Source organism: Bos grunniens, chromosome 17 (genome assembly GCF_055505025.1).
Source record: "Bos grunniens cultivar Pamir isolate PY7600 chromosome 17, Bosgru_T2T1.0, whole genome shotgun sequence".
Taxonomy (NCBI): domain Eukaryota; kingdom Metazoa; phylum Chordata; class Mammalia; order Artiodactyla; family Bovidae; genus Bos; species Bos grunniens.
This window is the reverse complement of record NC_141181.1, coordinates 42,166,211-42,187,967: the sequence shown is the minus strand read 5'-3', so window position 1 is coordinate 42,187,967 and position 21,757 is coordinate 42,166,211. Positions and strand designations below refer to the sequence as shown.

Here is a 21,757-nt window from a genome sequence, read left to right as displayed (position 1 = left end):
AAAAATTATTCCTGTAACAGTCTTCCACTGTCAGTTGATAGCAACCCTGTCTTCACAGTTGTCCTTTCAACCAAGGACTTGACTTCTCTCTCGCCCTGTCACCCACAACCAATCCGTCAGCACATCCTTCTTATTCTGCACCCGCTTACATCCAGCCACCACGGCCTTGCTGCTGGGGATATTGCAGTGATTTCCCAGACTGGATTCCCTTGCTCTACATTTGTCCTTCTATCTTCCAGGCTTGTAGTCTTTTTAAAACTTAAATTGTATTATTCTGCTGACACTCTGTAACTCAGATTGGGACTTGAACCCTTGGCTTTTTAACTGAGATCTCACCTGGTCTCAGGACTTAATGAAGCTCAGGTTTTTGATATCTCAGCTCAGAAAGAGTTCAGTGAGAGTGAGAGACAAAGTGATAGGTAAGAAGTGGATTTATTTAGTGAGAAACACACTCCACAGACAGAGTGTGGGCCATCTCAAAAGGTGAGGATGGTCCCAAGGTATGGGGTTGTCAGTTTTTATAGGGGCAGTTAATTTCATTGGCTAATGAGTGGGAGAAGTATTCTAGATATTTTGGGAGAAGGGGTGGGGATTTTCAGGAATTGGGCCACCACCAACTTCTTGATCTTTGATCATCAGCTTGGAACTGTCATGGCCCCTGAGGTTATGTCACTTAGCTTCCTGATGTGTTACAGTGAGTGTATACTGAGGCTCAAGGTCTAGTGCAGGTTGACTCAACTACCATCTTGGATCCAGTTAGTTCTAATCATGTCATATCCTGGGGCTATGTTGTTCTTTCAAATGTTGTGCCTGCCCCTTCCCTCCTGTTTCACCACTGTTCTTCTCCAGGCCACTCGGTGGCCCTCTATGCCTTTGGAGGAAAAGCTAGATGCATCCCTTTGACTCATGTGGCTGTACATACCCTGCCTTCCTCTTCTGGGCTCTTCCCTTGCTCCCTCTGCTTCACCTATGGTGGCCTTTCTACCCATTCTTAAGCACAGGAGACCTACCCCCCTCAGCACTGAATCTTCCTTCTTCCGGACTGTTCTCCCCTTCACATCCACAAAGCTAAGCCTCCTGCCTTCTATGGTCTTTATTCAGATGCCATCTCCTCCAGAAAGCTAGCAACAGGCTCTCTATTTAAAACTGCAATCTCCCCACCCATCAGAGTGTGTCCCATGCCCTTTCCCTGCTCCAGTTTTTTCTGTTTAATACCTCCTGGTGCACTGTATTCATAAAGAATTTATTCATTACTTTGTTAAATGCCTGGCTCCTTCAGCTTGAAAGTAAGTGCCTTGGAGGCAGGGGTTTTTGGTTGGTGTTTGTTTGTCCCCTGATTTTGTTTGTTCCTAGCTCCTAGAAGTAGGCCTGGCACAGAGAAGCTCTTTAGCAAAAAGGCTTTCTGAATGAACAAAGGAAAGCACCCTTAAGAGGCTCTTATTCCCAGATCTGTAAGCAAAAAAGGCTTCCTTTTTTGAGGGAATCATATGGAATTTAAAACCTGAGGGAGAGATAAGTATTAGAAGAAGGAAGGGAACATGACTCCCCACAAAGTCCCCAGTGCAAGGAAAATATAAATATTTCTGTAAGGCTGGAAGTTGAACAGAGGAGTTTTGAGGGAATTCTGAGAAAGAATACCTTATAGACATATATGTGCCTTGTTGACCTCTAAGGAATTATTTGTCTTATTCTGAGGGTTTCTCAGGTGGTGCTAGTGGTAAAGAACCCATCTGCCTGATGCAGGAGATATAAAATACTCAAGTTTGATAGCTGGGTCAGGAAGATCTTCTGCAGGAGGGCATGACAACCCACTCCAATATTCTTGCCTGAAGAATCCCCATGGACCAACCTGATGGGCAATGGTTTCATAGGGTCACAAAGAGTTGGACACAACTGAAGCAACTTCGCATGCATGAGAACAGCCAGAATGCCCTAGAGGAGAATGATGGCTATAGGTTTGATACACAAAGATTATGGGCTGCCCTGGTGACAACAGATCTCGGTGACAGGAGCTTTTAAGAAGATTTCAGGAGCAATCCAGACAATACCTGGTAGTTGTCTGAGTGGTGGTTGTGGCATGAGGAGGGAGGGAAATAAATGGATTTGTTACACTTGCCCGTTCTCTCCATTTCATTAGAAATAATAATTGCAAAAATCACAACCCTACATTTGTAATATATGAATATAAATTCAGTTGAGAGGTATTTGTGGATTGAAAACAAGATTCAGAAAGACATTCTGCATCCTTCTATATTATTAGCCCCACAGCTCATGCCCTGATTTGCACAGAGTAGGCACATAATAGAGATTTGTAGAAATGAAGTGGGATAAAGTGAAAAATAAGTCAATATTTTGAATATATCAAGACAGGGGGAAAGGAAAAAATAGGTAATTATCATTGCCATAAGATAGGGTTTAAATTTTTGTCCTGAGCATCTGTTGTGTTCCTTTACTCAGCTGTGGCAGAAAAGTAGTGTTATTTTGCTGGCTGAAATATAAAATTCTATAATAATCAGACCTGAACTATCATGGCACCTGGGTTTAAATGGGACAGTTGCAGTGAGCATTTTACCTTAAAAAAAAAAATGTTGACAAAGAGACAGATGATTCAGATGATTTGACACTATCTTAAAACTAATTTGCATACATTTCTGTTTTGAGATAGATTTTTGGTGTTTTCAGGGTCTTCAGCGACTTGCAATATATAACCATCCATTGTACCTTGTCACGTGGACACTTTGGACCTAGTTTGAATTGTGTCTGTTGGGACCTGCAGGTGTTAAGGAATTCAACATTGTGTGACATTGTGTGTCACCTTAAATAATGGCTTTCCTCCAAGAGTCCCATTTTACTTAGAAAAAGACTTAAAACAGGAATTCAAACTTTCTTAATTGTGAGCCATATTGAAAAATAGTATAATCACTTTGAGTTCAGTGATTAGCATCATGCATTAAATGTGCTGTGGTGGCTTCATGAAAATGATTCTGCTCCTTGAATGTTTTAACTGACCAAACTCACTGCTGGCACGTTGTCATCCCCTACAATGAATATTAAAGTATTTTTGACATGCAACAAAAAAGTTGCTTGACAAGATTTATCTTTTATGTTTTGTGGTTTAGGTTTAAAAAGTGTTTTTATAACTGAAATAAACTCAAATTAAAAATATATTGATAAAATCACATATTTTATAAAAAGTAGTGGAAATGATATATTAAACTATGGAGATACACATATTATACCAAGAAAAATGAAAATGCATTATCACTGTTTGAATTATAATGCATGATATCTGGGTTCATCTCATGTCCACATTTTTTCATCTGCAAAGGGAAGAAATGTCCATGATTGCTGAGATTTCTCCCAAATTTAATACCATGATTATGTGATATGCAAATTTAGGCACTGAAACCCATATGCTAATATTTGTAATTTTTGCCAAATTTATGACCCTCAAATAGCTCCTTCTTCTATCAAAGATTATAGTGACTTGTAGCTGGTCACCTCTGCTGAAATCAATTCTTAAATAACCCTGGAAAATATTGTTTTTATTGTTCAGACTACAAAAATAAGGAAATTTCACCTGTTAGAAGATTCCTAAGAAGTGAACAAGGTAAAATATCGGCCTCTAAGGAAAGTCTTTACCTACCGATGGGTGAATCAAAACCAGACAATGTGTTGATTTGAGTATGTTGTTTTCAATATATTCTTTTTAATTTCAAGAGTCTTTCTTCCCAGTGGATTAAAAACTTAATTTTATTATTCAAAGAAAATAATAATAGAAAAGATGTTCATTTTGGTTTCTTGCCAATGGAGCTGTCTTTTCACTCTTGGAAATGTGATACATCTTGTGTGCTTATAAAGACATTGCGTATTTATTAGTTTTCTAATTAAGACTTAAGGATAAATTTTAAAAAACCTTTGACTGTGTGGATCACACAAACTGGAAAACTCTTAAAGAGATGGGAATACTAGACCACCTTACCTGCTTCCTGAGAAACCTGTATGCAGATCAAGAAGCAACATTTAGAACCGGACTTGGAACAATGCACTGGTTCAAAATTAGGGAAAAAGTGTGTCAAGGCTGTATATTGTCACTCTGATTATTTAACTTGTATACAGAATACATCATGCGAAATGCTGGGCTGGATGAAACACAAGCTGGAATCAAGATTGCTGGGAGAAACAGCAATAACCCCAGATATGCAGATGACACCACTCTTATGGCAGAAAGCAACTAAGAACTAAAGAGCCTCTTGATGATAGTGAAAGAGGAGACTGAAAAAAAAGCTGGCTTAAAACTCAACAAAGAACTAAGGTCATGTAATCCGGTCCCATCATTTCATGGCAAATAGATGAGGAAACAATGGAAACAGTGAAAGACTTTTTTTCTTGGGCAAAATCACCGCAGATGTGACTGAAGCCATGAAATTAAAAGACGCTTGCTCCTTGGAAGAAAAGCTGTGACAAACCTAGACAAAATGTTAAAAAGCAAAAACATCCACCTCATTAGAACTGATTCAAATGTATTCTTTTTAATGGCTGAGTAATACTCCATTGTGTATATGTACCACATCTTTCTTATCCATTCATCTGCTGTGGCGGATTCATGTTGATGTATGGCAAAACCAATACAATATTGTAAAGTAATTAGCCTCTAATTAAAATAAATAAATTTAAATTAAACATTTTTTTTTAAAAAAAAGCAAAAACATTAGTCATTATACCGACAAAGGTCTGTCTAGTCAAAGCTATAGTTTTTCTAGTAGTCATGCATGGATGTAAGAGTTGGACCATAAAGAAGCCTGAGTGCTGAAGAATTGATGCTTTTGAACTGTGGTGTTGGAGAAGACTCTTGAGAGTCTCTTGGACTGCACAGAGATCAAACCAGTCAATCCTAAAGGAAATCAGTCCTAAATACTAAAGGACTGATGCTGAAGCTGAAGCTCCAATACTCTGGCCACCTGATACAAAGAGCTGACTCCTTGGAAAAGACCCTGATACTGGGAAAGATTGAAGGCAGTAGGAGAAGGGGATGACAGTGGATAAGATGATTGTATGACAACATTGACTCAGTGACATGAGTTTGAGCAAACTCTGGGAGACAGGGTAGGACTGGGAAGCCTGGCGTGCTTCAGTCCATGGGGTAGCAAAAAGTCAACCACAACTGAGCAATTAAACAACAATTAACACATTATTTTTAGAGCAGGTTTAGGTTCACAGCAAAATTGAGCAGAAGGTACAGAGATTTCCTATATGTACCCTGTTCCTATACCTCACAGCATCTTCCAATATCAACTTCCCTCACCAGAGTGATGCATGTGTTGGAATTGAGAAGCCAGGTTGACACATGGCTTGTAATTACCCAAGGTCCATAGTTTATGTTACCATTCACCTTTTTTTTCAGTTTGGTTTGTTTGTTTTGTTCAGGCTTTTCCCTACCACATTTCACGAGACTTAGTCTCAAAATGACTTTTGCCTATCTCCAAATAAAATCTACCCTTAGAGATGAAAATTCTTCGATCGTTGGCTTTTTCTTTTTTTCTAAAGTATGTAATCTGTGCCAATCTCAAAGGAGTGAGCAAGTTTCATAAATGCTTTTCTCTGTGCCACGTTTTATGTATGCTGTTATATGGAAGTGAATAAAATTAAAATCCAATATAAAAATAATCAAACTAAAGAAAAGCCCACTCACTCTTGGTCTTGTGCATTCTACAGGTTTGGATAAATAGATAATAGCATGCTTTCGTTGTTATTGTTTCATACAGAGCATTTCCGTGGCTCTAAAAGCCCTTTGCATTTCATTTATTTATCCCTCCTCCCACCACCAACACCTGGCCACCACTGACTGATCGTTTTACTATCTCCATAGTTACACCTTTTCCAGAATGTCATACAGTTGGAATTACATAGTGTGTACCCTTTTTTGATTGGCTTCTTACACTTCAGATCAGATCAGATCAGTCGCTCAGTCGTTTCCGACTCTTTGCGACCCCATGAATCGCAGCATGCCAGGCCTCCCTGTCCATCACCAACCCCTGGAGTTCACTGAGACTCACATCCATCGAGTCAGTGATGCCATCCAGCCATCTCATCCTCTGTCGTCCCCTTCTCCTGCCCCCAATCCCTCCCAGCATCAGAGTCTTTTCCAATGAGTCAACTCTTTGCATGAGGTGGCCAAAGTACTGGAGTTTCAGCTTTAGCATCATTCTTACACTTAGTCATTTACATTTAAAATTCCTCTGTGTCTTTTGGTGGCTCCGGAGCTCACTCCTTTTTAACTCTGATAATATTCTTTTGTCTTCATGTACCTCACATTATTTTTTTGTTTTGTTTTGTTTGCTTAACTTTTTTTTAATTTTTTTTAAATTTTATTTTATTTTTAAACTTTACAATATTGTATTGGTTTTGCCAAATATTGAAATGAATCCGCCACAGGTATACATGTGTTCCCCATCCTGAACCCTCCTCCTTCCTCCCTCCCCATACCATCCCTCTGGGTGGTCTCAGTGCACCAGCCCCAAGCATCCAGTATCGTGCATCGAACCTGGACTGGCGACTCGTTTCATACATGATATTATACATGTTTATTGAAGACTATCTTGGTTGCTTCCAAGTTTTGGCAATTATAAATAAAGCTGCTATTAATTAACATGTGTGGTGTTTTTTGAGTGGGCTTCATGTCTCAACTCCTTTGGGTAAACACCAAGGAGTGTGTTGGCTCGATTACATAGAAGTATGTTTAGTTTTGTAAGAAATGATCTGTCTCCCAAAGTAGCGGTACTGTTTTGCATTTCCACTGACAATGAGTGAGAGTTCCTGTTGTTCCAGTGATATTGGGTCTTAATGAAGATTCTGTGATTTTATTCAGTGAAGCTACAAAGGGCATGTATTTAAAAGGCTTTAGAGGAAAGTAGAGATGACCTTATCACAGACAGCTCTTTACCAGAGGGTAGACTTCAGTTGAATTCGAAATTAAGAGAAGTGAATAATTTTAAGTTTATAATGTATTTCTTTTTCTTTCTTTCTTTTTCTTTCCTATGGCTTTAGTTGATTTCAGGCCATTGCCAAGAAGCTTAAAGAAAAGAGAGACTTTGTAAACTTTCTTATAAGCTTAATTATTGTTCCTAGAGCTCATCATTTTTGACAATGTTAATAATTTTGTGATAAAGAAACTGAGAGTAATTATATTATGTGTTTCTCTAGGGAGATATCATTTAGTTTATAATGAAAGTGAAAGTGAAGTTGCTCAGTCGTGTCCAACTCTTTGCGATCCCATGGACTGCAGTCTACCAGGCTTCTCTGTCCATGGGATTTTCCAGGCAAGAATACTGTAGTGGGTTGACATTTCCTTCTCCAGGGGATCTTTCTGACCTAGGGATCAAACCCAGGTCTCCTGCATTGCAGGCAGACACTTTACCCTCTGAGCCAAAGTGTCTGCCTAGTTTATAATAATTTTACCTAAATAAATGATGCTATTTTTTAAATGGCTGTATAAAATGTATCGGACTATAAAACTTTTGACAGCCCAAAGTATGTTATACAAATGCTATTTTTATAGAAAGTAATTGATGTTAAAGAAAAATGTTAAATGGTTATTAGTTTGGGCAATGCTGACCAATCAAAGTAATTGGAATTTTTACTGCAGGATTTCTCAGGGCCTTTAATATGCCAACATGAAAATTATTTTCTGAACTTATTGGATCAGAGACTTATAGATCAGGATGGTGGTTTTCAAAACAGTGTAAAGACAAGCTAATTTTGTAACAAGATAGGTAGTAATAAAAGGAAAAAAGAAGGCAAACATGCAGGTCAATAACTTTGATTTTTAGTGTATTTTAAAACTCAAAATCCAACAGTCACAGTGTGCCTGGCCTCCAAACTTTCAGATCCAAAACTGGGACAGGCCAAGGCAAACCAGGACAGCCTGTCACCTCATTATCCCTGAAATGAAGAGATCGGGATTCAAATTCCACCTTTGCCATATATTTTTGTGACCCTGAGTAAAATATAACTTGATAACTGGTAATCTTCACCTACACCATTGGAATAAAAGTATTTGTTGCGTAGAGGTTTTTTTTTTTTTTTTTAAGGTCTTTCTAGAAAACTACCAGCTCATGTTTGACACAGAGAGAACTAAGTCAACATGAATTCTTCCTTTTTCCCTCACTTACCTTTCCAACTCCACTATGACATAGAAGAGACATTGTTCTGCTTATCTCATTGATAAGAAACTTTGCACACAGACACTTTAATTAACTTGCTCAAGGCAACAGAGTAGTAAATGCTATAATCAGAGCTTGAGGCAGCTCTGATAGAGATCAGAAGATGCTGTATTAAATGCTTTCTAAACTATACTCAATTCAGTTTCAAGTGTCAAGGAAGATATGGAAATACCCATTCATAGGAAATTTTGTGACAGTTTCATAATACTAAAGCCTAGTACTTCCTTTTTGAATGATGTTTTGATTTTTTTCCCTATTTGTAAAGCACCATGCAGATAACATATGTTTCAGAATAGGTGCTGTCATTATGACCCATAAAATTTTATATTACAGTCTAGTTACCCTCTGTATTTTGTCACATTTTAAATGTATACAGAACTTCTTTTCATGTCATTTTGTTTTTTGACTATAAGATTAACATTTTCTGTTATCAGTGATTAGAGAAATGTGTTATTGAATAATATAACTATTGGGCAAAACAAACATGTTTAAAATGCATAGATCATTTTACTTTTGAAAAATGACTTTCAATAAAGATACACTTAAAATGAAATAAAAAGTGCATTTGGAAAATGGACTGTAAAAATGTTATGTTTCCCCAGATTTCTTCTTCAAGTGTGGATGGGAGTGATTGTGGCAGAGCACCACAGCATATAATGGCACCCTACTGAAATATAAATTTCCAAGTCAGCTGAGGAATTTCACAGAATATAAACATCAGGACAGAGATGATGCATTTGTTTTCAAGGAAGGAGATTGTTACATCGCCATCATGTTCCCTTCAAATTAATTTACATCTAGTTTAGTGAATGGTAGAATAAAATTGAAATATTTAACTATACAATCAAAAATGTGAACATATTTGCTGAGGAAAATAAATGAGCCACATATGCAGAACATAAACCAGAAGGAGCTCTGGATACAGAGGCTGTTGATTTTCTCTCAGCCCAGAATTGAGTCTATGATTGTGACTATTAATTTACAATGATAATAAGCTTGAGACTTGATTAGATTTGAACATTTGGTAAAGGGTGGAAGGATTTTTCTTCTTGGTGAGCTCATGCCCTGAATCATAATGGTAACATGCTGCGTGGACTGAAATGCTTTTAGTTGATTCAGCTTCATCTTATTTTTTAATGTAGTTCACCAGCATTTATAGACTCTGAAACATTTAGCGGATAACTTTATAGATTTCTCACAGTAGTATGAGCAGGGTGACTCAAGGAAGAGTTTGCCTTTTAACTATGATCGTAATTCCTGAATACAAACTATAATACTGGCTTCTGTTTCTAATTCAGTGACCTAAACTTCATCATAAGAATTAAACTAGCAACAGACAGATTGCTGTATAAGAAAGCAAACTAATCAATTTTTTTCCTCTAGGAGAATAGAGAGATGTGAGGCAGATAAAAGCTGTCATGATATTTCTATTTCTTCAAGAAGTCTTTTCTTAAATAGATATGATTTAAAGCAATGCTTTTGATATAATACAGATTTTTTAAAAGCTACATGGATATTGTAGAGTACTTGGCAAGAAAATATCATCATGTATGTTTCCTCCTTCTTATTTTATTCTAATCATTTGTTTATTTTTTTCCCTTTTTTGTTGAAGGGATGCAATTATTTTTATTCTAATTTTCTGTTGAAAAATATTTAGTTGTAATGTTTTTCACTTATTTTAATTAGCTTGTATTGTTTGTATTGCTGCTGCTGCTACTGCTGCTGCTGCTGCTAAGTCGCTTCAGTCGTGTCCGACTCTGTGCGACCCCAGAGACGGCAGCCCACCAGGCTCCCCCATCCCTGGGATTCTCCAGGCAAGAACAATGGAGTGGGTTGCCATTTCCTTCTCCAATGCATGAAAGTGAAAAGTGAAAGTGAAGTCGCCCAGTCGTGTCCGACTCTAGCGACCCCATGGACTGCAGCCTACCAGGCTCCTCCGTCCGTGGGATTTTCCAGGCAAGAGTACTGGAGTGGGGTGCCATCGCCTTCTCCAGTTTGTATTGCTACATAATCGTTATTAATATAACTTTTTATTGTTTGCATAGTGAAAGTGAAAGTCGCTCAGTCATGTCCACCTCTTTGTGACCCCATGGACGATACAGTCCACAGAATTCTCCAGGTCAGAATATTGGAGTGGATAGCTATTCACTTCTCCAGGGGATCTTCCCAACCCAGGGATTGAACCCAGATCTCCTTAATTGCAGATGAATTCTTTGCCATCTGAGTCACCAGGGAAGCTAATGTTCACATAATGCTTCCACATATATGTTTCCACACATATGTTCACATATGCTTTCCACAGAAAGCATAGTTTTTAAACATTCTTTTATTCTCATAAACTTAGATTCCTTATAATTTTTGCACATTATGAATGATGCTGAAATTAATATCTTTGTATTTAAGTTCTCTGTATTTGAGAATGTTTTCTTAGGAGAGGCTCCCAGAAATTACATTTTCAATCCAGGAATATAGATGGCCTACATGGATGGGCTTTCCAGATAGCTCAGTTGGTAAAGAATCCACCTCCAGTGCATGAGACACTGGTTCGACTTCTGGGTTGGGAAGATCCCCTGGAGAAGGATAGGCTACCCACTCCAGTATTCTTGGGTTTCCCTGGTGGCTCAGCTGGTAAAGAATATGCCTGCAATGCGGGAGACCTGGTATCCCTGGGTTGGGAAGATCCCTGGAAAAGGGAAAGGCTACTCACTCCAGTATTCTGGCCTGGAGAATCCCATGGACTGTATGGTCCACGGGGTAGCCAAGAGTTGGACACGAGTGATTTTCACATGGATATATAACACAGTGTATTTTACTAATTTCTTCTTGTACAATTTGAAGGAAGAGGTTGCAGATTTGGGGGAAAAATAGAGATGGGTTTGATTTAGATCCATCTAGTAGGGGTATTTCCAGGAAACTAAAGTGCAGCCACCCAAGAGATAATGTAGATTTGTGAAGAAGGGCTCATGTATATCCCTGCAGTGGCATTGCTTAAGAAAATTTAGCAATAAATGTGTATATCTTACAACTAACAGCATCAGTCAGAGTCCTGTGGTCTCAAAATCATTTTCTTTTTCTTCTTTCCCTCTATCACTTTCCCATCAAATTTGATTCATTCATGTGATAAAATGAAACTAATTCAGCTAAACTTTTCATGAAAAAATTATAATAATAACTTCACACTCCTTTTTTAACACTAAAGATGTGATGTATTAAACAATTTCTAGATTCAGGGAGGTGGTAATTTGTACTACATAAGTTACTTTCTCATTTGCCTTATTGTAACATCTCTCATATTAAAAAATAAGCAAGAAAAATATCTATCAACCATTGGATCAATTTATAACACTAAATGGTATATTAGATTCTACACATGGATATCACCAGATGGTCAATACTGAAATAATTGATTATATTCTTTGTAGCCAAAGACAATGGCAACCCACTCCAGTGCTCTTGCTTGGAAAATCCCATGGACGGAGGAGCCTGGTAGGCTGCAGTCTATGGGGTTGCTAAGAGTCGGACACAACTGAGCGACTTCACTTTCACTTTTCACTTTCATGCATTGGAGAAGGAAATGGCAACCCACTCCAGTGTTCTTGCCTGGAGAATCCCAGGGACGGGGGAGCCTGGTGGGCTACTGTCTCTGGGGTCTCACAGAGTCAGACACAACTGAAGTGACTTAGCAGCCAAAGATGGAGAAGCTCTGTACAGTCAGCAAAAACAAGACCAGGATCTGACTGTGGCTCAGTTAATGAACTCCTTATTGCCAAATTGACTTAAATTGAAGACAGTAGGGAAAACCACTAGACCGTTCAGGTATGACCTAAATCAAATCTTGTGATTATACAATGGAAATGACAAATAGATTCAAGGGATTAGATCTGATAGAGTGCCTGAAGAACTATAGATGGAGGTTCATGACATTGTACAGGAAGCAGTGATCAAGACCATCCCCAGGAAAAAGAAGTGCAAAAAAGGCAAAATGGTTGTCTGAGGAGGCATTACAAATAGCTGAGAAAAGAAGAGAAGCCAAAGGCAAAGGAAAAAAGGAAAGGTATATCCATTTGCATGCAGCATTCCAGAGAATAGCAAAGAGAGATAAGAAAGCCTTCCTCAGTGATCAATGCAAAGAAATAGAGGAAAACACTAGAATGGGAAAGACTAGAATCACTTCAGAAAAATTAGAGATACCAAGCAAATATTTCATGCAAAGATGGGCACAATAAAGGACAGAAATGGTATGGACCTAACAGAAGCAGAAGACATTAAGAAGAGGTAGCAGAAATACACAGAAGAACTATATAAAAAAGATTTTCATGACCCAAATACCATGATTGTGTGATCACTCACCTAGACATCCTGGAATGCAAAGTCAAGTGAGTCTGAGAAAGCATCACTATGAACAAAGCTAATGAATGTGATGGAATTACAGTTGACCTATTTCAAATCTTAAAATATGATGCTGTAAAAGTGCTGCATTCAATATGCCAGCAAATTTGGAAAACTCAGTAGTGGCCACAGGATTCAAAAAGGTTATTTTTCATTCCAATCTCAAAGAAAGGCAATGCTAAGAACTGGGACGACCCAGAGGGAGGGTAGGGGAGGGAGGAGGGAGGAGGGTTCAGGATGGGGAACGCGGTATACCTGTGGCGAATTCATTTCAATATTTGGCAAAACTAATACAATATTGTAAAGTTTAAAAAAAAAAAAAAGTGTAGTCGTGTCCAACTCTTTGCGACCCCATGGACAGTAACCTACCAGGCTCTGGGGTCCATGGGATTTTCCAGGAAAGAATACTGGAGTGGGCTGCCATTTCCTTCTCCAGGGGATCTTCCCAACCCAGGGATTGAACCTGGGTCTCCTGCATTGCAGACAGACGCTTTACCGTCTGAGCCACTAGGGAAGCCCAAGAAAGTTCAAACTACCGCACAATTGCACTCAGCTCACACGCTAGGAAAATAATGCTCAAAATTCTTCGAGCTCGACTTCAACAGTACTTGAACTGTGAACTTCCAGACACTCCAGCTGGATTTAGAGAAAGCTGAAGAACCAGAGATCAAATTGCCAATATCCACTGGATCATCAAAAAAAGCAAGAGAATACCAGAAAACCTCTACATCTGCTTAATTGATTACGCCAAAGCCTTTGTATGGATCACAATAAACTGCGGAAAATTCTTCAAGAGATGGGAATACCAGACCACCTGACCTGCCTCCTGAGAAATCTGTATGCAGATCAAGAAGCGACAGTTAGAACTGGACATGGAACAATAGACTGCTTCCAAATTGGGAAAGGAGTACGTCAAGTTTATATATTGTCACCCTGTTTATTTAACTTATATGAAGCCTATATCATGCAAAATGCCAGGCTGCATGAAGCACAAGCTGGAATCAAGATTGCCGGGAGAAATATCAATAACCTCAGATACACAGATGACACCACCCTTATGGCAGAAAGTGAAGAACTAAAGAGCCTCTTGATGAAAGTGCAAGAGGAGAGTGAAAAGCTGGCTTAAAACTCAGCATTCAAAAAGGAAGATCATGGCATCTGGTCCCATCACTTCATGCCAAATAGATGGAGAAACAATGGAAACAGTGAGAGACTTTATTTTGGGGGGCTCCAAAATCACTGCAGATGGTGATTGCAGCCATTAAATTAAAAGACAGTTTCTCCTTGGAAGAAAAGCTATGACCAGCCTAAACAGCATATTAAAAAGCAGGGACATTACTTTGCCGACAAAGGTCCATCTAGTCAAAGCTATGGTTTTTCCAGTAGTCATGTATGGATGTGAGAGTTGGATTATAAAGAAAGCTAAGTGCCAAAGAATTGATGCTTTTGAATTGTGGTGTTGGAGAAGACTCTTGAGAGTCTCTTGGACTGCAAGGAGATCCAATCAGTCCTTCCTAAAGGAAATCAGTCTTGAATATTCATTGAAAAGACTGATGTTGAAGCTGAAACTCCAATACTTTGGCCACCTGATGAGAAGAACTGACTCCTTGGAAAAGACCCTGATGCTAGGATAGATTGAAGGCAGGAGGAGAAGGTGATGACAGAGGATGAGATGGTTGGATGGCATCACCAACTCAATGGACATGAGTTTGAGCAAGCTCTTGGAGATGATGATGGACAGGGAAGCCTGGTGTGCTACAATCCATAGGGTCACAAAGAGTTGGACACAATTGATCAACTGAACTGAACTGAATGGTATATTGCAATTTTCTGTTAATATATATTTTCACTGCACTGGAAGGGAATGTGAATCCTGTAAAGATAGAATCTGTATGAAGATTTCTGACTTGCCTTCTTTGCTTCCTCCCTCTCTCTTTTTTCTTCCCTCCTTCCCTTTTTCCTTCCTTCTTCCCTGCTTCCCTTCCTTCTAAGTAAGTCTCTTAAGTGTGCCCAATGTGCCCTGAGCTCTGAGAATTAAGTGGTCACAAATAAGTTTTCTGCTTCCTAAGAGTAACTGTTCTAGTGGGGAGAAGAGATCAATTAGACAAAGAATACATGAAGAAGATACTCAGATACTGGCAGTGAATATGAAGGCAATAAACAAGGTCACATGAAAGAAAGTGATCGAGGGTGGACTGGGCATGAAGGGCACTGCTGAGGAAGTCACGTTTGAGCACCTGGATGTAATTTAAAGCCATAGAATGAATGACATCACATAGAGAGAGCAAGGAGGGTTGGTGTGAAAACTTAGAAAATTTGTCTTAATAAATGTTCCTGTGAAAGAAACAGAAAAAGATGATGGAAATTGAAGGGGTATAGGAACCTAATAAGCAGTTATCTATTACCTTTCATCATCATCATCATTATTATGATCATCACCCACCTATCTATTTAATCTACCTACCTATGTATTTCTTTCCTCCTTATTGGTAGTAGGAGATATTGGAGCAGTGGATTTGCTATTAGAGATGATCCAATAGAGAAAAAAGGCTGGTGTGAGGTGTTGACAGTATATCTGCAGAAAAAAAAATGTCCTCAAGAGGATGAGAGAGGTGGGATCAGTGTGATACTGTGGTTTTCCCCCCAGCTTCATTGTACTTGTTACCTAAAGATTAATACTGAATAAAGAAATTTTCTCGGCAGTCACTAAAGCTTTTATGTTAAAATTTGATTTATCATTACTGACAGCAGCATCATACCTTGATTCATGGTAGTATATACACAGGGGGCTTCCCTGGTAGCTCAGCTGGTAAAGAATCTTCCTGCAATGCAGGAGACCCTGGTTCAATTCCTGGGTCAGGAAGATCCCTTGGAGAAGGGATGGGCTACCAATTCCAGTATTCTTGGGCTTCCCTGGTGGCTCAGATGGTAAAGAATCTGCTTGCAATGCAGGAGACCCGAGTTTGATCCCTGGGTTGGAATACTTAGCCAGCCCATGATGATGCTTAGTTATTTTCTGTAGTAGTTACTTCATGTAGTAGTTATTTTCTGTTTGACCCTCAGCTCCTTAAATAATCCTGCTGCCCCACTGAGATCTGAATATCATAAGCTTGAAACCAATATTATCATAGATTATTGAAGCATGAGGGGACATAGAAATCATGAAGTGTGGTGGTTCTTCTCATTGATTATCGTGATCACCTAGGGAAGTTTAAAAACAAACACTCCAAAGATAGAACACTGTGGACTATTTGAGCATCACTAGGATGGAATTAGAGAGCAAAGATCCTGAAATTAATCAGTATTCTTCCCATATTTCCAGTTGAATCTTTCTTCAGACAGTGGAGAAATATTGTTTTGTTAAGTTCATAATTCCATGTATCACCAAATCAGACCATAAAGTGATACTGCAATGAGAAACTAGTTGGAAAAATGAAAACTCAACACAACCAGAAAACATCAACCTGAAATAGATGAGATGCTAATATAACTGAAATGTTTAGAATCAAGGGGACAATCCATAGTTCCAATATTCTATACTACTCCTCTTAGATTCTGAGGGTTCTATAAGTAGAAATTGTGTCTAAATTCTTGGACTCTGATGTGGCATGTATGGTGGGCAACTGGAATTCTGTTAGCCAGTGCACAGGAAGTCATTGAATTTTCTCCCATTCTTATGAAATGTGTGATACTTTTCAGTATACTTCTGCTCTGACATATGACGCTGTTCAAGTGATGACCGAAGCTTTTCGAAACTTACGGAAGCAGAGAATTGAAATCTCCAGAAGGGGAAATGCAGGAGACTGTCTGGCAAACCCAGCGGTGCCCTGGGGACAAGGTGTAGAAATAGAAAGGGCCCTCAAACAGGTCAGTCACTCAAAATGATTGCGATGCAACTTAAGGGTGGCCACTATTTTTTTTTCCTGCTGAATTAGTCATTCTTATCTTATACCTTCTGTCTTATGTAGAGGGAATATTATTTCCTATCTACACAAAGGTAGGTTGAAGAAAAAAAAGAAAACGCATGAGTGTCATTTTCTTGACTTGCATACTGGGAGAGTCCTCTGGTCGACCAGTTTGTGTCTGGTTGAAGTGAATTTATAACTGTATCCTTTCCCATTTCCTCATTAGGTGCAGGTTGAAGGTCTTTCAGGAAATATCAAATTTGACCAGAACGGAAAAAGAATAAATTATACAATTAACATCATGGAGCTTAAAACGAATGGGCCCCGGAAGGTAAATCATTAGTGAATTGAGGGCTTTCTGTCTGTGTGAGGAGGTGGGTTAGTGGACCCACCACCTCATCTTCCAGAGTCCTGGAGACATGTATTCACATAGATGGACTCCACAACTCCAGAAACGTATATTTTAAAATCTATGGAGAACAGTGTGGAGATTCCTTAAAAAACTGGAAATAGAACTGCCTTATGATCCAGCAACCCCACTGCTGGGCATACACACTGAGGAAACCAGAAGGGAAAGAGACACGTGTACCCCAATGTTCATCGCAGCACTGTTTATAATAGCCAAGACATGGAAGCAACCTAGATGTCCATCAGCAGATGAATGGATAAGAAAGCTGTGGTACATATACACAATGGAGTATTACTCAGCCATTAAAAAGAATACATTTGAATCAGTTCTAATGAGGTGGATGAAACTGGAGCCTATTATACAGAGTGAAGTAAGCCAGAAGGAAAAACATAAATACAGTATACTAACGCACATATATGGAATTTAGCAAGATGGTAACAATAACCCTGTGTACGAGACAGCAAAAGAGACACTGATGTATAGAACAGTCTTATGGACTCTGTGGGAGAGGGAGAGGGTGGGAAGATTTGGGAGAATGGCAATGAAACATGTAAAATATCATGTATGAAACGAGATGCCAGTCCAGGTTCGATGCATGATGCTGGATGCTTGGGGCTGGTGCACTGGGACGGCCCAGGGGGATGGTATGGGGAGGGAGGAGGGAGGAGGGTTCGGGATGGGGAACACATGTATACCTGTGGCGGATTCATTTTGATATTTGGCAAAACTAATACAATTATGTAAAGTTTAAAAATAAAACAAAATTGGAAGAATAAAAAAAATAAATAAAATAAAAATAAATAAAATAAAATCTTTTTTCTAAATAAAATATATTTCTGGTAAGTAATACTGAAACAATTTTAAAATAACTATGAATAAAACAATTATACAGTTTTTTTTTGTTTTTTTTTTTAGACAGAGGTAGAAAGAGTTTAATGAGAAGAAAAAGAACTATAGCTGAAAGATTATGGTTCTGGAGACCAGACATAGCCGGTGAAATGTGCATGTAACTTTCAAGTCAACATTTTTTTTCTTCTGTTATGGCTAAAATGCCATTGTTTGAATTTTATGTTTCTATATGATCACTCCCATGAAAATTACCTTTGGGGAATATGAAAAGTGAACATGAAGAGACAATCTGTTTTTTTGCAGTGCCTTTCTTGATTTCACATACCTAAAAGATATATGTCTTTTTTCTTCTCTGATTGCCATGGCTAGGATTTCCAAAGCTGTGTGTTTAGGACAAGTCTAGTTAGGATAGGTGTAATTTCAGATTCAGACATGGGTTTGAAAATAACTCAGTGCTTTGGTAATAGAAAGGCCGTGTATCCAAGTGCACTCTTTCTGTGTCCTTTTTCAGATCGGATACTGGAGCGAAGTTGACAAAATGGTTGTTACCCTCACTGAACTCCCTTCTGGAAATGATACCTCTGGGCTTGAGAATAAGACTGTTGTTGTGACTACTATTTTGGTAATTAGCTACATATGCCTGTTTGACATTATTTTTTCTTAAGAAAAACATCTGCCAACTAGTATTTCTGCTTATACTTTAGGACAATAACTGATATGGTGATATTTTTGAATGTTTCAGTCATTCATTGCATGTTTTTCTGTTTAAAGGGATCACCAACGAGCTAAAGCATTCAAAATATTTCCTCTCCACTTCAAGAATGAACTTTAGCTTTATAGATAATTCATAACCTGGTGTTTGGGGCTTCCCAGGCAGCTCAGTAGAAAAGAATCTGCTTGCCAGGAGTTTCAGGAGATGTGGGTTTAATCCCTGGATAGGAAAGATGTCCTGGAGGAGGAAATGGCAACCCACTCCAGTATCCTTGCCAGGATATAATCCCATGAACAGAGGAGCTTGACGGGCTACAGTGCATGGGGTCACAAAGAGTCAGACGTGACTGAGCGATTGAGCATGCATGCAATGTGGTGCTTACATGTGTGAAAAATGGGGAAAGTCTGGAAGAGCCTTCCTTGTATTCCATCAATGTTTCGTTTTTCCACTTCCACACTATTCTGGGTCCATTCTGTCCTTACATTTGTTACATGGCTCTATAATGGTATCAGTTCTGTCCTTACATTTGTTATTAATACATGGTTTAATGTCAGCTTCTCTCTCTTCCTATGGAAAGGGGAACTTCTGAAAGACAAGGGTGATCTCCTTTGTTTTTAACCCCAAGTCTCCACATAGTAATTGGCACGTAGCTAGTGCTAAGTAAATGTATGTTGGATGGAGTGACAGTATTGAACTGGATCTTGAACATTGAGGCTCTGGATAGATGATTGGGAGACGTAGGTCATCATGACAAGCTGTTGATATAATAAAATGGAGGAAATGAAATGGGGTTCACTAATAGTGTAGGATTTTGCAACAAAATAGCCTTATTTTGTTTTACTAATCTGTGATGCAGTGAATTGGTGGGATTCATTATGGTAACAATATTGAGAAGAAAATATAGTTAGGCTAGTAAGGGATTTGAATAAGAACATTAGTTGGCACTTTGAAAGTCTTAATAAATGTAAGCTAGGTATTTGAGGATTTTTGTCTTAATCATGCTATTGAGAACTATCTCACTGGGTCCCACATATGCTTAGTGCCACTTTCCAGTGGAGAAATTAGGCTGATGTTACGACATTTTTTCATGCTTCTTCTTTCTGATGTTTAAAGAGGAATGCTACTCTCTAGCTATCTGTGTAGCATAATTCTAGGATATTATCTCATAAAGGAAATTTGATCTTAAGTCTGAGAGGATAGCATCTGTAATCACCATAGCAACAACTCTTTCAGTCTGCACATCACTGCCCATGGACCTGATTAGAACATGAACCTTATCCTTGAACTAGTAGTGATACAGGGTTTTGGGTGAATGATGGTTCTTTGGAATCAAGGTAGCCCTAATTTAGAACAAGACAGTGGTGAATCCAGAGTTAACTGAAACAGATGTTGAGCCACATTATTTTTCAGCAAGCCCTAAGAATTACAAACATGACATGGGGATATACTAACTTTTGAGTCTCTTGTTTACTTGGTATGGCCAGGTACAAGCCATATTAATGAAATATAATGAAAGATATATGAGAATCTTTGTTCAGAAATGTTATTATTAATTTTCTTCATATTTTCCACTATCTGTATTCTACAATGTCTCTAACAGGTAATAATTAAAAATAATTAAACCAGAAGATTTGAATCAATGAGAGCAGATAATTAATATAGCTGTCTTGATCACCTAAAGTGCTTTCTTTCTGTATAGGAATCCCCCTATGTTATGATGAAGAAAAATCATGAGATGCTTGAAGGCAATGAGCGATATGAGGGCTATTGTGTTGACTTGGCTGCAGAAATCGCCAAACACTGTGGGTTCAAATACAAGTTGACCATTGTTGGGGATGGCAAGTATGGGGCCAGGGATGCAGACACGAAAATTTGGAATGGGATGGTTGGAGAACTTGTATATGGGGTAAGTACCACTCTTCTTACAGATAAAATCATTCCATTTGAACTCTTGTTGAGGGAATGCTGAACTTCCATGCAGAGTACCAACATCTGAGGTTGTTGGTTTCCCACATTACTCTAGGAATACTGTCTTGTTTCCTTGTAAACATTTGAAGATGAAGGATGAAGTCAGAAGCAGACATGCAAATGGAGACAGGCTTCATCTGTCTTGAAGCCTATGGGCCATATGCATTTTTCAAAGATCGCAAAGGCATGGATACAGATGTAGTTCTCATAATCAAGCCAAATGGGTGTTCTCTGTATTTATTGAAAAGGAGGCATATTTGGGGAACAAACTGCTTTTCTTCTGTTTATTATTTCCTGGGACTCCACCAGGGAAATATTCATTCCCATATCCTGATTTCCTGTCCTACCCATTGATCCAATAGCATAACTATGATTCCTTCCTGACTGGGAGTCCTGGTTCTATTATTGTCCTTTGTTTCCCTTGCAGAAAGCTGATATTGCAATCGCTCCGTTAACCATCACCCTTGTGAGAGAGGAGGTGATCGATTTCTCAAAGCCCTTTATGAGCCTCGGGATCTCTATCATGATCAAGAAGCCTCAGAAGTCCAAACCAGGAGTGTTTTCATTTCTTGATCCTTTAGCCTATGAGATCTGGATGTGCATTGTTTTTGCCTACATTGGGGTCAGTGTAGTTTTATTCCTGGTCAGCAGATTTAGCCCCTACGAGTGGCACACTGAGGAATTTGAAGATGGAAGAGAAACACAAAGTAGTGAATCAACTAATGAATTTGGGATTTTTAATAGTCTCTGGTTTTCCTTGGGTGCCTTTATGCAGCAAGGATGCGATATTTCGCCAAGGTTGGTTACTCGCCTGCTTCAACTTTGTGCATTTTAGGTCTCGAGTGGACATTCATGGTGTTTATGAATTCACTGTAAAGACGTTAGCAGCTGCCGGCTGTCTGTCCAAGCAGTGTAAGACTCTTAAGGACAGACTTTTAGGCATCGGCGTAAGCCTGTGAAATATTTGAGCAACGTTCTTTGAATGTTGGTCCTGTATTTCCCTGGTGAAATTGTACACACCATGGAGAGGCTATAAAATGCATAAGGTTCCTATGATTACATGCCTTCTTGGAGGGGTACCGTGTTTTTGCTGCATATTCTCATTTTACAGTCATCTGTGTGTTGATCCACAGACCTGTATTTGGGAAAATGGGCAACATTACTTACTAACTAAAAAGCGACAAAACTTCATTTCACACATCCCATCTTTTTGTTGTTGTTGTTGTTATTAGCTCATGGAAATGATATGGGAGAAATATTTACAGAATTTGTTTTTTAAAGGTTAGGTTGCTGAGTTGAAAAG

At 38.7% G+C, this 21,757-nt stretch overlaps 1 protein-coding gene across 3 annotated transcripts in view; it reads left to right on the top strand.

Annotated features, from left to right (window-relative positions):
* The window catches only part of GRIA2 (glutamate ionotropic receptor AMPA type subunit 2), a 184,962-nt gene that overhangs the window by 121,791 nt on the left and 41,414 nt on the right, over nt 1–21,757 (top strand). For all 3 annotated transcript variants that reach the window (XM_086345950.1, XM_086345949.1, XM_086345951.1), the window contains exons 7-11: nt 16,311–16,478; nt 16,743–16,847; nt 18,286–18,396; nt 20,186–20,392; nt 20,882–21,252. In XM_086345950.1, coding sequence (XP_086202076.1) covers nt 16,311–16,478; nt 16,743–16,847; nt 18,286–18,396; nt 20,186–20,392; nt 20,882–21,252 — 962 coding nt within the window. The remainder of the gene's footprint in view (nt 1–16,310; nt 16,479–16,742; nt 16,848–18,285; nt 18,397–20,185; nt 20,393–20,881; nt 21,253–21,757) is intronic.